The sequence below is a fragment of the Neodiprion fabricii genome, chromosome 6 (assembly GCF_021155785.1).
Source record: "Neodiprion fabricii isolate iyNeoFabr1 chromosome 6, iyNeoFabr1.1, whole genome shotgun sequence".
Taxonomy (NCBI): Eukaryota; Metazoa; Arthropoda; class Insecta; order Hymenoptera; family Diprionidae; genus Neodiprion; species Neodiprion fabricii.
This window is the reverse complement of record NC_060244.1, coordinates 20,424,798-20,441,014: the sequence shown is the minus strand read 5'-3', so window position 1 is coordinate 20,441,014 and position 16,217 is coordinate 20,424,798. Positions and strand designations below refer to the sequence as shown.

The following is a 16,217-nucleotide window of genomic DNA, read 5'->3' as shown; positions in this document are numbered from 1 at the left end:
GGATATCGCTGAAATTTATATTAACTTGTAAATCGCGGTAAAATCGACAATCCAATTGATAAAACACGCACATATTACAGTTAATCGATTGTTTCTACACAAATTCATTGTGCAGTTACATACAAATGAGTTTCACGATATTATTAATGAAAGATGACGTTTATTTCCGATTATCTGAAACCAAGTTCGCGTATTTCGTTGAAAACGAGTGGAATAATCGTCTCTTTCCACTCCGAATTGGCAATGACATCTGTAATCAAAATCGCGGAACATGTTTCTGTCCGCGGGGCGCATCGAGTGAGAGTTAGCGATTAAGGACGGATCAGTAAATCGCACATATGGTCACGGGTTCTGAGACGGCTAATTTTTAGGGCAAGTTTGTTACGTTGGCAACGCAGATTCAGCGTTCAGTGTCACAGCCGGCCGGCCGCTACGGTCTGAATCTGCGTTGCCAACGTAACAGACTTTTCCTAAAAATTAGCCGCTTAGAATCCGTGACGGTGTGTATACCTACCGCCTTCGTATCCGCCGCTCTGATTAATCGCGATCTCTTCTTCTCAATACCTACACTTACACTGAGCAACGTAGAAACCTGTATCTCATCCCGCGATACGAATGCAGCTTTTATCGTTGGAGCTGCGGAAGCTCGACTTGCAGAATCGCGTATCGCAAATTCCTCTGAGAAGTGAAGCTGACGATGAGATTTCATTGGACCTCCTTGAAATGAACTTGGCGGTGCTTTTGAAAAAACGTGGAACTGAAAATTTCTCATGCAAGCTGAAATGCCTTGTAGGGCTATATTTAGTTTACAGGGGAGAATTGATTCACAATTATGCAATGGATTGGTGTTTCAGCTATAAAATGACAGAGGATCGCCCAACCAGCCTGTGTCCGAAACTGAACAAACCACGGGAATTTCCGAAAAGATCACCCATAATTTGCTACGATAAACCAGATGCGGTAATGATAGACAGAACGGCGTACGACAAGGCGAGACATGACGCTTTGCTCGGTGACGTTGTTCTGACAATGACGGTGCCAAAAAAATCGGCAAAAACTTGGAAAATGATTAAGGGTGACCTCTGTAGGATCACCGTGATCGAAGGATCTCAAGTAAGATTTTAATCAAAACTTAAGGATGCCTGTAACGTATTAGAGCAAATATTCTTGAAGACTTTCAACTCCGTATTTTTAAACAGTTTAGAAAATATGATTCGAAGTAGACCGATAATATTAATATGAGACTAAAACTGAAATTCAATGTCACGGGAATAATACTTTTTTTTGTATTCCAGGTGGGTGACATTAATATTTGGAACCTACACAATCCCAAAGAGCGGTTCTATTCCGGTGAGCAACATTTTCAATTCCATAACATCATATCTTATGTAAAATGGCAAACAAAAACAGTACGCGAAGAAAAAAAAATCACAATTATGCGTATTTTCGCCTGCCTCTGAGCATATCGAATACAGGACGATTAGAAATATCAAGTTGCAGTTAAATGATGTCCTGCTTTTCAATGATTGTGGTTTCATCACCATTAACGCGACAAGATTTTATATACTTACGGTCGAAAAATATCGCGGAAATTGAAATAAGTGGCGTTAATCACGCACAACATTAACTTACGTTTCATCGCTACACATAGTTGCAAATATTTAAAAAGAAAGAAAAAGATATTTCCAACCCATGCGTACGTCTTTACAACTACTTTTACACAATGCGGTCCGGTACTTTTACCGCAACTTTGTCCGCATGTATATTATAATTATGAGACCTTATCCTATTAATTCCATACCATTTCAGGGAAAACCCGGCAACTGCACGCTGCCCACTTGACAACTTACGATAGACTTTGGAGTAACTTGCCGTATTTAAGACCTCTCGCAACGGTGATCGCCGACTCACTGTCCCGATACGGAATTGACGAAGACGGTGGCAGCGTACACGATGTGATAGGTAAAATGTGATGGTTTAATAAGTACCTTTCACTTCGCATCGTACCTGCAGTTATCACGTGTGAAAAAAAGAACCATGTAACTAACCTTATACCGTCGGGTAGATTGGGGAAGATTGAGTCCGAACCAATTATGCGGAAAAAGGTTATTTTATAATCTTTGCCAGTGGTAAACTCTGCGGGGTTCGAATACCTGCAGCGAGCGGCATGTCCCAAGGAACGTTTCTGCGCCGTTTTGCTTATATAAGTTTGGTTAATCTAACCAACCAACCTTACTAGTCTCGTTTGCAGGCACAAGATGCGACAATCACACGATAGAGCTCATAACCGGAAAACCAACGAACGATTCCTGCCACAGCTACCTTACGAAGGCGGTGGAAAAAGTTGGCCTCACAGAAGACGACGTGCACGACGTCTGGAACATTTTCATGTGTACCGGATTCACGAAGGTGAAAAAGCTAAGTGTCGATAATCATGCAGCTAGTGCTTAATTCAAGTAAAGGATCGAAGCAGCCTTCAGTTTTTCGATTTCTCAGGACACCCATCAGTACTTTTGCAAAGCTAGTCCATCCAGGAAAGGGGACTACGTCGAGTTCATAGCAGAAATGGATTTGCTGGTTGGTCTCAGCGCTTGTCCCCAAGGTAATTATCAATCTGCGATTCAATGAGCGCGCTGGATATTCAGCTGATTAAAGAATGTCTAGTTATCACCTTGTTCCATTATTAGAAAAAAAAAAATAAATAAATAACTCGTTGTTATACTTGCTTGATGGAGCACAATTAATCTCCTGTCAAATAATTGAGTGTCCATCAGGGGCCAAAGGTCTCAATGATGATATCATCGGACATCAATAGAACGTGCATGAGTCTGAATCATAATTGATCGACAAACGATAGTAATCCAGCTGTTGGGAAAAGAATTCTTATCTGCTAATTTTTTTCAGGCGACGTATCCATCGCCGTTGGACAACCAGTTCCCGACAATATTTGCTACCCACTGGGAGTTGAGGTCTTTCGAAGAAAGGAGAAGTGATTTGATGAATTTTTACGCACGCGTTATCACACTGCAATTATACTTTCTCGTTTCATTATACCCGTGTAATTTCCAAGAGTTCCAGAATATTCGTTTACGAAAAACAAATATTTAGTATTTTATTACCTATTACGTATGTTTTCCGATGTTATATACAATGTGGCATGGTAATGATTAATGTCATTTTACAATTATGACGGATTGTGAAATAAGAGCCAAAAATAATAATACCTCATACGTCGTACTCCAATTTCACTGTGGTCGATTTGGGATTTTTAATCCCCGATAACATGAAGTTATGAAAATCGTCCAATATCCTTTGACGATACCCAGTCTTTCCTATTTTGCTGGGTGTCTTCAACACGAATTTCGACTTCTTCGTGGCCGTTCTCATCTGTCAGAACATTCAAATAAAATAAATCTCAATCTTCAATGATAATTATGATTGATACTTTGTAATGCGATGAATACGCAATCAGCTATCTTGCAGATTTCCGGTTATAAGTCGTTGTAATCTCCGTCGATGAATTATTATGTTATCCGCACGTAAAAGCGAGCAGCTTATGTATACACACGATGAAACGACAACAAATTGTGACCAGCCAATACAAGTGCAAGTGAAGCACTGATAACATAAATTGTAAGAGTACTTACGCCGTGGGTTGAAGTGGATGGTGCAGTCCCGCTATAACGTGATTGTACCGAATTCTTATCAAATGCGGTTTCTGATTCAGATTTGAAAAAGATACTCGGCGTGACTAAGATTGGTTCAAATTTCCGTTCTGACTCCGTGATTTCCCGCAGTAATCCGATCTCCATCTTCGTTTCTGACAACTCTGGGCTCGAGTTCTTCTTCGTCTTCGATACCGGAACCAAACCAAGTTCACTGGGCGCGTTTTCTTTTTTCTTTTCAAAGAAATGAGACTTCACCGAGTGCTCGGACTGTGAAAGCATTTCGGGATCGTGAAGTTCTGGATATTTGTCTTTCGTCAGCTCTTTAGGTTGCTGAAATTTTTTCTTTTCGGAATCAGGAAGGACACAGTTTCGATTTGGAGAGTCATTATCAACCGTTGATACGTCTGCATATGCCGGGAAATTTAAAGCATTTTCCTGACGCAACGGAGCATAACTGTTTCCAAGGTCGGTTTTCCCATCGTTGACTGCAAGATCTCGTACATAATCTGCGTACCATTTCTTAGCCTGCAATTTCTTATCCTGCTCCTTAATTACGCTAACGATATCCAAGTCATCTAGGTCTGATTGTTGTTTAGTATTTTGTTGGAACCAATTCTCCTCCTTCGAAGCGTTAACGGCCGGAATATATTGCGCCTCATTCTTCAAATGTTCACCACCCTTTCCAGAATCATACTGCGGCTCGTGTTTGACGGAAAGTAAATTCTTCGAATCCTCGAGACTGATCGGTGTTTTGCTAACTGTCCCTTCCTCTCGGAAAACACCAACCTTGCAATGCTCAATCTGTGATATTTCAGCTTCGATTTCCATCCGCTCACTGTGAGATTTTTCCAAGGCTTCAATCAATCTGAAAAAGGTGGAATTTTGTTTTTGAAGAGTATCACTCTTTCATGGTTCAAGAAAACTTTTCAGCGTATAGATTTACAGGCAAAAATTAGGAGTATGACGTACCTCTGAGTTTCATAATCGTTCTCGTATGCAGAATCATTACCCATTAATTTCTCTATTTCAGACACAACTTCCTGCAGCTTTCGTGATAAGCAATTATTTTCAGCACTCCTAACTTCCGCTTCCAGAGCAGCTACTTCCGCTACAAGTTGTCTGATTCCCGGATTCTCTCTGACAGCTGTACAGAGTGTATATCAATATGGTGAACCGTGAAAACGGACGAAAAAATTTACCTTTTATTTTATTTTCAACTTCCTCAATTAGCTTCGAACCACATCAATTTTCAAAGTTTCTAACTTGTTTATCTAATATTGCGATCGCGTTATGGGATTGTAATTCATACTTCGAATTCTCGGTGATTAAGAATAGGGCAAGAACTACATCAATATACCGGGTTTGAAATTGTGCACGCCGAAATTTGAGATTTATCCGTTTCACTATCAAATGATTTATAATATACCTTCCTTGTGGTCACCGTCGAATTCGTGCGCGGCGCAAAAGGCATATTTCTGCCTTTCCAGAACGAGAGGATAGTCGTTCAAAAAATTTACACTGTCATTCTCAGCAACACATGTCCAGACTTCATCACACATTTTTCTCTGTTCCTCCCAGACTTGCCAATGCAAGCCATCCTAAGATTATTATAAATAATTATTTATAACGCGTAGAACACGTCGCGGGATGCAAATAAGTTTATCACCCACCAGCTTTCGTTTTTCTTCATTGAGTAAGGCTCGCTTTTGTTGAACCATGGATTGCGCAAGATTGTTAATGTCCTTCGCCACAACGAGATCAACCTGCTTCAGCGCCGATTGTTCCAAGGTAGATTTATAAGTAGCTTGCAAACGCTCATAGCTGCTTTCTAGAAACCTCAGCTGCTCCTCAAGCGAATCGATTTCTGCTTCGTCTGAATAAACAGTAAGGAAAAAAATAAAAAAATAAAATAGAGTATCGTTAGAGTTAACGATTTCCGTTGACCAAGGTCATCTCAAATTTTACACACCGACATACTTACAGGCCTTTCTTTCCACCATCTGTTCGTTGCGTAGTTCAATATCGTCCAAACGTTTTCTCAAGTAGCTGCTCATGTCTGAAAACTGATTATAAACTTTTCTGTAAATCCGAATCAGCTAGAATAGTATTTCAAGCTAATCGTATCTCTGTCTAATACGATTTTACAGCAACACCGAGGAATCGTTGCTGCTTCGAAACTGCGAACGGCGTGAAGTATGCAACGGCTAGTAGAGGGGAAAAAAATGACAGCCGCAACGGTCTGAAAGAATGCTTCGAGACATTTGAATATCGATAATGGTTTATGACGTGGCATGAAAGTAATGATAATGATAATAATCAAATAACAAGCGTACAGATTTTGACGGCCAACAATCCGAAGCTGTGGAACGCAAATGAGCGCGTGTGATACGCCGATATGATCATTTACTCTAATTTGCAGCGAGGATCAGCGATAGCAGCGAGTGAACAACGTAACACGATAACGATATTTGCTATTAAGGTTCGGAATCACTCGACGTTCAAGGCGTTTGACAAGGGTGCACTTTAGGGATGACTGACATCAGCTAATGGCTGCTGTCATTGCACGGTGATACTGTCAACCCCCGTAAAGCGATGACGCGATGATTTACGTGTGCAGAGGTTACCTGCACGAACATGTTGCCGCAGGTTGTTCTAATTTTCCGACCTCTTATCTCACGAATCTTGTTAACAACATTTCGCTAGTATCGTATTGAAGTTAGTAACGTTATCGTAAAGATTCATGCGGAGAAGAAACCGTTATTTCGCGGTTTTAGAATCGTCTGAAATTAAGTAGATCGTAACAAAACAAGACATAGTCATGTCCCGAAATCATATTTTCTTCAAAATCGTAGTAAAATTACGTAAATAGTGATTTTTCCCCGATGTTTCGTTACGATAACGTTACTAACTTAAACCTCGTGCACTCGTATCCTTTCATACCCTTGTGTGAACACGTGTGCGAAGTAAATCTCACACGGTATTCAAAATCGTTCAAATCCTTATCTTCATAATCCTTAGTCTCGACATGATAATAAAAGATACGGACACTCGCCGCGGCTATCGAGCCCAGAACAACGATATCCGAGTCATTAAGATCGATAATAATGCTCCTGTAGATCAATCAGGGTAAATTAACCCTGCGATGATAGTAATAATGACAGAGCAGCGAATTTTATAACGCGAATCCACAATCCTGGTAATATGAGAAAATCTGCATTGGAAAAATAAGCGAATGCATGAGAATTATGAGTAACTTGAATAGATTGTGTGAAGGAATGTTGTCGGTCCGTTACAAAGGAGTTCCGAAAGGAAGCTGCGGTGATAGGGTTATACAGGAAAATAATCTTACACCGACTTACGTATACGACTCTAACAATCTGACCGCACTTATAAGATCCTTGCTTATATGAACGTACAAGATTAAGACGCCAAAGCAATTATCACAATACACTGTCTTGGCCAACGCGAACAAACTTTGGACCTGCCATTTTTAATTGTTATCACAACCTAACCGGAAACAGTCATAAAGTTATAATAAGCAAAATAACAACTTTACGCAATGATTTAACTGATCGTAGCTTGTATTTACTGAACTTATTGCAATTCTTGTGCAGTGATTAGCAAATAACGTTCGCCAAATGAGAAATAATTCTTAGAAATTAGCTAATATATCCAATATTCTAGTTTATCCTTTAGACGGAGTTGAAGTCATCCATTTAAACCAACGGTCTGGTATCTTACTTCACCACATTTGATAAAGATAAAAAATTGAATTTTTCGCTCTCATAATTCTTTTATTACGTCAACTAGCGGAAGATACGTTAAAAAATATCCGCAAGTAGTGCCATAAATTTTTTCCGGCGCGATTTTCGAAAACAAGGTAACTCGCAATTATCGTTCTAAATATGATAATAAACACTGTCTCTCTACTTATGCATCCAGTTATACACCAGTTTCCCTACGAGCAGTGTGCATTATTTGAAATTACAGGCAACGCGAGTCGCCAGTTTATAAACATTACCAGTTACTTCGGGAGAATTGTAAAAGATAATTTGCCTACTAAAATAAAAAAAAAAAATTATCATTATACTTATAAAGCATTTGACGCTTCCACGAAGCAGTAAATGAAAACTCGTAACCCGAAGATAGAAGTAGACTTGTCGTCGAGGTCGGTGAGGTAGCCGAGCTAAGCCCTCATCCATCACGGAGAGCCCTATTGCATGGCCAACTGGTCTGCGTGCATGTATTTCGAAGTACCGGCCTCATTATCAAAAAAAAAACTCGCCTATGGCTCAAATCCTGCAAGCCCCAATCACGGGTTGTCAAAACCGCATAGGAAACGGTGATTGCGGCTTCTAAACATGATAACTTTTTTGGCCTCGACATATTCGGCAGTTTTTTTTCCTCGGCCAAATCGGCGTAATATTAATTAAGTAATTAGCAAATACTATTTTAAGCGGCGACCACGTATACGGTTAAAAATCAGATACCAGATACCGAAAACAATTGTAAGGAATATACGAGTGAATAGAGGCCCGAGTGAGTCTGTTTCGCAAACTGCGGCATGTCGTTTTATAAGCTTTATCGTCGGAAGTTAAATGGTAACTGAAATATTTTTTCCATGAATTTCTTTGAAGTGAAATAGTGCTTAAGTCCTGCTGAATATTGTACAACAACGACCATGTCAACAGTGCTCTTGTTGATTTTGTGCCGGTGTTTGAATTTAGCTAAACAATATTCGTCACATACTTTAAAAAAATTTGCTCGAAACCAGTGTATATCATTTTTGTGACATATGATTAAAAAAATAAACCTCTACATTTTCCGGAGCTCATTTTCAGCAATCGGAAATTGTCGAGTGAATTCAGGTAAAATGATTTTCAGCTACTGACCAGCATGTTTTCAAGATAAAACACCGCGAGTAAAACGATCCTGATATTCGAAGTTCTTGGATTCGGCAAAACGAATTATGGAAATCGTTCGTGTGCTTGTACTTGTATTTTTGCCACGATGTGCGTGAGTATGGCTCGTTCTTGAGTATAGGATTTAGAGTGAAATGCGCAAGGATCACGATCGCCATGGCAGAATCTAGTTATAAATAATACAAGGAATCAGTGCAATCTAGAAGAATCCTGGGCTGTAAAAATATGTCCGATAACCGGGTCGTTCTACTCGTTAAATTTTGGAGGCGGTTGTCCCCTATTTGCCAAAGAATGATTTACTGTTCTTCGATATTGTATCGCAGTATAGCTTGAATGATGTATGGATCGGTAAATACCTTTAATCCGGTGCCTCAATGGCGCGTAGAAATTCACGCTGTTCAGATACTTTTTTCGAGAGTACGTTATTACATATATTACGTATACGAAACTATCTTCTAGTATCGTGACGCAGTAGCGTTGTACAAACAGATGTGAGCTCGATATCGCATTTATAAACCACCGATTTTTTACCGTACGGTTCAACGAGTGTGTAATAATCTTAATGAGTAAATTCGATTTATTTTACAATTGGATTACATGTGGAGAAAACGGAAAATCGCTGTACGATATTCTACGTATACCCGCATAAGGATAATATTTGTTTGCTTGCCGAATGACATTATGGTTAACAGAAAAATAAAAAAAAATAAAACGACCGACAATCATTTTCCCGTTGAGGTCATCCTTCCGCTCCACTTCCTATTTTCGCCAAGTCATTGACAGGGTACACGCACCGATTGTCGTCCTTAGTTTTCATTGTAAAAAATATAATATTCCTTGTAATGAAATTTAATATATAGATTTTGTATTGCGGTACAGACGATAGTAAAATATCATCAATTAGATTTCGTTGTCACTTCGGGCAGAAGCTTAGGCCCACTAAGCCTATAATACACGCAAACTTTTTCGAACAGCGTAAGTATAATTATATTAATAAATATTATTCTCATTGTCAGTGAATTATCGCACGTTTTTAAAACCAGAAACCTCGTCTGTCTCCGTTTTGTTACGTGATTAATTGCCTCGCTGCTGCGGCAGAAGCACCAATAAATGGTATTAATTTTCTATCAGCATACGCCACATGTGCAGTATCAAGTTTAACTAGGCATCGATTACAATTGACTAATTTAGCAATAAAGCCTGGACTCTGTTCACCGACCCGATGTTTACGAGTACATGTAATTACCCTCACAGACCTCGAGTTCGTTACTTCGTCAACAATATCGCACAAATATCCTGAGCATAACAAAAATTCGAATTCTCGGATAATCAGAGCTTCGAAATAGATAAATTTTGCATAATTTGAACGATGTACGAGTTATAACGACAAATTCGCGTTGGCGTCAGTCGTACCATTTAAAATTATTAACGAATCTTTCTTTCTGAACTGTTGATCGAATAATGACTTGAAACCCGTTGAAAATACGCAATTCGAGAAAATTCCAAAAATCCTTGTCCCCTCGCAGGAGGATTAGATTTGTCTATTGGGTCCATGAAGGAGAGAGGAAGCAGATCGCGTGGCACCAGTGGGCAGGCTGGAAGCTACCGGCCCCGGAGAAGGGGTCCTATCTTCCTTATCACTGCTATTGCTGTCCAATGGCGGAGTGAGGAAGTAATCGTGGTGATAAGGGCGGCGTGTTCTGTCGACAGTACGCGATCTTTCCTGAGGTCCCTGACTGCCAGTCACGTCTGACACCGAGGACAAGTAACGCCACGGAGTGGCGATCGCGGTCACAGCCGAGTTTTTCCCAGTTCTGTGCTTATTTTTAGGTCCTGTCCGGCAGTCGACACTTAATTACCCACAAATCACTGTTGAAGGAGTCCGATTAACAGATCCTTGGACTCAGTCATTGGCGGAAGTTGGATGCAGGACACTCGGCCTTCGCTCGAAGAGTCCGTCAGTAGATAGTTGGAGGAGGATTTGAGGACAAGACGCGATTCGAATTGACCAGTAACCCTTCAACATGATCGTCAGGAAATAGCCATCAGCGTTTTTTTTTTATTTTTTGAACGAAAAGAAAGTAACAACCGTACCCAAGCCGCAGAGGTACGCAACTAGAGCTTCGAGAGGTGATCCAATTCCTCGTGTGGAAATGACAGCGACGATGTGCAAGACGACGAGGTCGTTCCGCATCGACGATCTCCTTCATCCGGAACGTGGATCCTCCATTCGAGACAGCGCCGTCTCGTCCAGGGAGGGTGAGAGGTCCTCCTGCAGCTCTCCGACGTCACCCGACACCCCCATGACACCCTCAACACCACCGCGTACACCCACCATCCCGTTTCCCATGCATCTCCAAGCACACTGGCCTGCGAGACCAACTCCCGTTTACGCACCGCATATGGACGATCGGCGACTATGTCTTCCCTACGACCTTCATCCCTTCAGAGGTGAGTTATCCAGTCGTCCCTTCAGAGGTGAGCCAATGTCCCGGAGCGAAAATACTGGCTCGTTTTTAGCTTCTTCGAACATACTAAAATCCTGTTTACTGAAATGAGCTTCAAAGAGATAACGAACGATTGATGTGCTTTTGGTGTACATCCAAATCAGGATCATCGGGGACCTGATGCATGCATATCGCGTGTTTTCGCAATTCATGCGACATATGTCATTGCCAGCTCGATAAAGTACTGTTACCATGGGCAGCTTGGTTGGTTGATAAACGATAATATTGCGCCTTTGAGGATAATACTTAATTAGAAACGTCGATGTTCTTACAGGATGCGGCTACTGACCATGCAGTGGGCTTTATATACGCACACAATTACGCTTGTACTCGCATTCGTATTTCATATTCAAACTAATAGCTGTTCAGTGAACGCGAATTAACAATTTATAATGTGTACTTAGACACATCCTTTAGCTTTTTACAATGCCCACAGTAAATTGCATAACGGGATTCCCGCAAAGATATTGTCTGCGGAATTTTATTTACGTATTACATGAGTAACAGGATACCTATGGTGCGAAACCAGTGCATGAACGTATTTCCCACTTTGTCTTTCGTGGTAATATAATTGATAGTGACTAAAGAAGTTGGAATATTATCAAGATTTATTCTTTGGGAATATGAATCATAATTTAGCGCGACGTAATAGAGAATTCAGTAACGACAAAATTTACTTTTCCAAAATCCGGTCAGACTTCCCGCGGTATTACAGAATTGCAACACATGACTCGATGACAATTTTACAGTATGACTCCCATCTCGGATTGCTCAACATCCTTCGGAGACCGCAAAATAACCACCGTCCCGCTTGTTCGAAAGCACTTATAACTGCAATACAATCTGTCGCTGTCGGCGAGAAGAAATCTACAAAAATCAACCCCAAGAATCATTCGTGGTCAAAGAAATCGAGTATCAGCCACTTCCCGTTTCCGTTTACAGCCGTGATTCTCAGAGGCTGGAGAGATGATATACGTAACGTAGGTACAGGCACACTCGAAGTGCAAACGTACTTTATTTTTTCAAAATTTGGGGTGAGGTAAAATCAATTTTGATAATCGGTGAAAAACTTGGGTACCGTACGCCTTTCAGCCCGCCTTCGAGCCGAATAGTTTATCATTCGTGCAGCCCGGGAGTTAACGTGATATGTTTATCTTCAGGGACTTCCTTCCTGTACTTACTTTCCGTGCCTCCGCTGTATCTCGCTGAAAACGGCTGAATATAAAGCAACATTCCTGACAACTACCCACGTCTGACAAGTTATCGGTGAAATTTTCTCAAGTAGCAATTACATCCGGGAACAATCAGTAATTAAAGAGAGCTAACAATTCGTTAGACCATGATAGACAGGTTGTTCTTTTTAGTAGGATATATTACAAAATGTTCAAAATCAGGTTGTTTAGCCGAGGAGATCATAATTGAGCAAATCGAGCGCAACAAAACGACAAATAATTTAATTAGTTAATCAATCATATAGCTCTGGAAAGGGTAATTAAGATTAAGCGGCGTTTAATGCGGTGAATTATAGATTACGTCAAGTAGTTGGTTATTAATTACTTAATTACTCAACGATTAAAGTCATGTGAAAGAATTTCCAAGCACGTGCTTCTTCAACATCCAATTTTAGTCAGCGCACGTTTGTTGATATTAAATAAATTGTCATTCACGATGATCCACTGTGTAACACAGAAAGATTAAGATCTACCAAGGTCAGAATTTATCTAATTTTCAAATGCCGTACGACGATACTGTCAAAAAGAGATTCCAGGCACCTTTTCATTTCTACATATATACACGAGTATTATGTATACGTATACCGTATATAAGCTTAATCGGTGCCCGTATATGTATATGCATACGGTAAACAACTTGGAAAAGGCACAAACTCTGATCGCGCGGACTATCTCGAAAAGTTTATTTTCCAAACTTAATACGTCAAACAATCCCTATCTATCACAAATATACATATCAATTAAACGCTCTTCGGCAAAGGGTGCAACAGCCGTTCTCAAACATGCTGAAAACCGTTCAGACCGATCGATTCGTAGTTCCGGTACTAGATTTAATTGGCAAAAATTTACATTGTTTATGAAAAAAAGTAGCGTCACTATCGTTCACTTCGTTAATTATCAATCGTTGTAAAGGGCAGCAATTATCGCATTCAGTTAGTCATTTAAAGACAGCCGCAATAAAGATAGGAAATATAATATCGCGCACCAACAATATTTTATTGAATACCAATTGCTGGTTTTCCGCCAGTGATGCAATATCTGGCTTAATAAATCGATTAATCAAAAATCTACGACATCTTTTGATAACTAAGCTTTCGCGGTAAGCGCTTTTATCGTGACAACCCGGCTAATAGCTCTGGAATAATATGTCAATCCGTCCGCACGTTCAATCGGTTCTCTCTATCGTGTCGTGCGTGTGTACAGCCTATCTGACAAAAACACCGAAACGTCTATCCTTACCGCATACTAGTGTGCGTCAGCTGGATGGACAAGCCGCTAATCTTGTATAATGTATTATTACGGACTATTTTTAAGTTGTAATTTTACATACTTCCATTGTAATTACTGTAATAACAGTATCGCGCAATAAAACTCACGACAATCGAATGCTTTTCGAAAATAACACATCTGATACTACCTGCCATTAATCGCGCGCTAATTCCACCGCAAATCTTAAATTATTATTCACACCTGATTGTGTTCATCGGTTACTGCGCGCAATCGTGTTTACCTAATTTATGACAAATGTTCAATGACTTGTAAATTATTTCGTATGAATCACATCGTTTGCGAAATCGTCGGGGACGTTAACGTAATACTTGGTCATATACCGTCAAGATACATGTATATAAGGATACGGTCGAAGATCTCGTTCTCCGCATTACACACTAATCAGTATTTCCTTGATTTTCAAATCGATCACTGATTACCGGTATATTTGGCACTTGGCATCTGATATTTATTACAGGCAGTATCGTTGACACATTCGATACCCTACCGTAGTATCATGTAATTGTCTACGCGTGAAAACTCACGTGCTCCATAATGATCGCGACTCCCTGAAATTGCAGGGTCGCCGTTTTGACTTGAAAGAAATATGGCGAACGGACTTGACCGAGCTATGTTGTAGCGTAGAAAATATTGCGCAATCATTCGTCGAGGCATGAAAACCGAGGAAAACCTGCAGAAGAGCACCTAATTTCTCGTCAATATTAGATCGATCCGTTTTTCCCCGCAGTCTGTTCTCGATCAAGGATCTAAAACCGTTACATCAAACGCCCATCCGCCCCGGCTACTTCGTCGAGGATCACGATTACGTCCGATATACACGCGTAGTTGGACCGATGCAGTAATACTAGTACCTAAAAGATACACGATAGTTACTGTGTACCATCGCGGTGCTACCGGTATTATACGAAAGGGAACGAGTCGTCTATTTGTCGGCGGTCAACACGGTTATCAGTAATGTATTTGATTGTCTGATGAATGTTCCGAGGCGCCAAAAAGAGATTATAATGCTATTGATCATTAATGCCACCGTGCGGGATAAGTGGCCGCAACCCACACCCGCAACTCTCCTCATCCTTGCGGCCTGCAAGTCTCTGCACGTATGTACAATGTACACAAAAACCCCCGCGATATACGCATGTGGATGAGCAAGGTGCACCGATCGGCTCGTACTACTATCAGTTTGGGCACTGACTGATGCCCGAGCCTTGGGCCCGCGCCGCTACCGAAACCCACCAAGGATTACCCCGACAAAATAATATCGATCAATCGTGCCAGAGTATTACCGAATCCCCTGCATACGCCCGGCCTTCCCCCGACTCCAATATCTCTACTGTCATTCCGTATTGTTCAACGATCGGCCATTGTACCACATTTTTTTATCTCTTCTCGAATCGCGACGTATCACGGAATAGGCCTGCTAAATTTTCGTCACAACTGTGTATAATAAGATGAATTGGTGCAGCTACGCACCCGGTTATTTCAGTGATGTGCCCCATAGGGGCACCTAATCATAGACTAATCAGGGTACAAATCCACTCTGAGCAGCTCCGAGTTTTAGTCGCGTGCTAACAAAAGAGCAGCGGACGAAATGTACCCTGATTTAGCTAAAATTGGAAGTCCCCGTGGGACGCTTCGCCGAAATAACCCGGTGCAGTGTGTAGCATTTGGCGCATCCCGATTTCAGAGGGCATTATAGCTTACTTTTTTCTTTACTTACAGCGGTTCCACCAACCAGATTCTGGCCGCTCTATTCGCCCTACCAGATCCCTTTGCAGCACAATATACTGGCACGACTGTCGGCCGCCCATCACAGCAAACGCAAAGGAGGTCAGGTCCGCTTTACACCACAGCAAACTGCGGGACTTGAACGGAGATTTGGTTCCCACAAGTACCTCAGCCCTGAGGACCGCAGGCATCTTGCTGCGCAGTTGAAACTCACCGATCGTCAGGTAAGGAACGATGCTATCGGCATTAAAGTTGATGTTATGCCTCGTCACTGCAAGCTTATCCTCAGCATTTGACTTCCCTTCTGTAAAACAGGTGAAGACATGGTTCCAAAATCGAAGAGCAAAATGGAGACGCGCCAATCCAACGGCGGCAAACGGTGAAGGTGGAGAAGGCTCGGGAAATTCGCTTCAAAATGGTACGAGCGGAGAGGCTAACGAGGAGCTGGATGAGCCTTACGACAGCGACTGCGAAAGTCCGATTTCGGTTACCGACTAGACGAACGTTGGAGAGCCAATTCAGATGCCACGATATCTCCGTTGAGAATAAGACACGAGATACGAAGGCGTGCTGATCACACTCACCCGAAACAGACTAATCCATGTATAAATATTCCCACCCCTAGGCGAAGTCGGACGTACGCTCAACGTTTCGGAAAGCTGCGAATATCAAGATTCGAACTATTGAAAAGTCTCGACACAAGTGGATAGATACTTCTACCCAAGTTTGGTATTAACGATGTATCTTTACGCAGTCCCACATTTAAGAAACCGTGACGAGTCGATCGGGTGATCGATCACAGCTGGTCAACTTTGTGCCAGAAATTATAATCGTGCAGTTTTGTTTATTTGCACTTTATACTTACAATTGGGT

The 16,217-nt window shown here is 41.2% G+C and overlaps 3 protein-coding genes across 4 annotated transcripts in view; 2 read left to right on the top strand and 1 right to left on the bottom strand.

Moving 5' to 3' along the window:
- LOC124184745 (uncharacterized protein C11D3.03c) overlaps positions 1-3,180 on the top strand; it is a 3,402-nt gene extending 222 nt beyond the window's left edge. Inside the window, exons 2-7 of the mRNA XM_046574803.1 lie at positions 855-1,113; positions 1,296-1,350; positions 1,810-1,962; positions 2,252-2,409; positions 2,497-2,602; positions 2,905-3,180. Of these exons, the coding sequence (XP_046430759.1) occupies positions 862-1,113; positions 1,296-1,350; positions 1,810-1,962; positions 2,252-2,409; positions 2,497-2,602; positions 2,905-2,993 (813 nt within the window). The 5' untranslated portion in view covers positions 855-861 and the 3' untranslated portion in view covers positions 2,994-3,180. The remainder of the gene's footprint in view (positions 1-854; positions 1,114-1,295; positions 1,351-1,809; positions 1,963-2,251; positions 2,410-2,496; positions 2,603-2,904) is intronic.
- The window catches only part of LOC124184739, a 21,724-nt gene extending 6,250 nt beyond the window's left edge, over positions 1-15,474 (bottom strand). The window contains exons 1-7 of one of the 2 annotated variants that reach the window (XM_046574783.1): positions 15,337-15,474; positions 5,650-5,731; positions 5,339-5,541; positions 5,095-5,266; positions 4,638-4,812; positions 3,648-4,533; positions 3,225-3,387 (exon numbers count right to left, since the gene is read on the bottom strand). In XM_046574783.1, coding sequence (XP_046430739.1) covers positions 3,226-3,387; positions 3,648-4,533; positions 4,638-4,812; positions 5,095-5,266; positions 5,339-5,541; positions 5,650-5,722 — 1,671 coding nt within the window. In that variant the 5' untranslated portion in view covers positions 5,723-5,731; positions 15,337-15,474 and the 3' untranslated portion in view covers position 3,225. Of the gene's footprint in view, positions 1-3,092; positions 3,388-3,647; positions 4,534-4,637; positions 4,813-5,094; positions 5,267-5,338; positions 5,542-5,649; positions 5,732-15,336 lie in introns of those variants that run through there. The other variant, XM_046574782.1, reaches the window with a different exon arrangement.
- On the top strand, positions 10,364-16,217 carry LOC124184747 (hematopoietically-expressed homeobox protein HHEX). The gene is made up of 3 exons (XM_046574805.1): positions 10,364-11,041; positions 15,339-15,568; positions 15,660-16,217. The coding sequence occupies exons 1-3, from the start codon at positions 10,744-10,746 to the stop codon at positions 15,840-15,842; spliced, it is 711 nt and encodes a 236-aa protein (XP_046430761.1). The 5' UTR covers positions 10,364-10,743; the 3' UTR covers positions 15,843-16,217.

Excerpts from the sequence above, each read along its gene's own strand:
- LOC124184747 (XM_046574805.1), top strand. The coding sequence starts at position 10,744 with ATGACAGCGACGATGTGCAAGACGACGAGGTCGTTCCGCATCGACGAT. Across the intron at positions 11,042-15,338 it reads CGACCTTCATCCCTTCAGAG|CGGTTCCACCAACCAGATTC; the intron begins GTGAGTTATCCA and ends CTTTACTTACAG. Across the intron at positions 15,569-15,659 it reads TGAAACTCACCGATCGTCAG|GTGAAGACATGGTTCCAAAA; the intron begins GTAAGGAACGAT and ends TCTGTAAAACAG.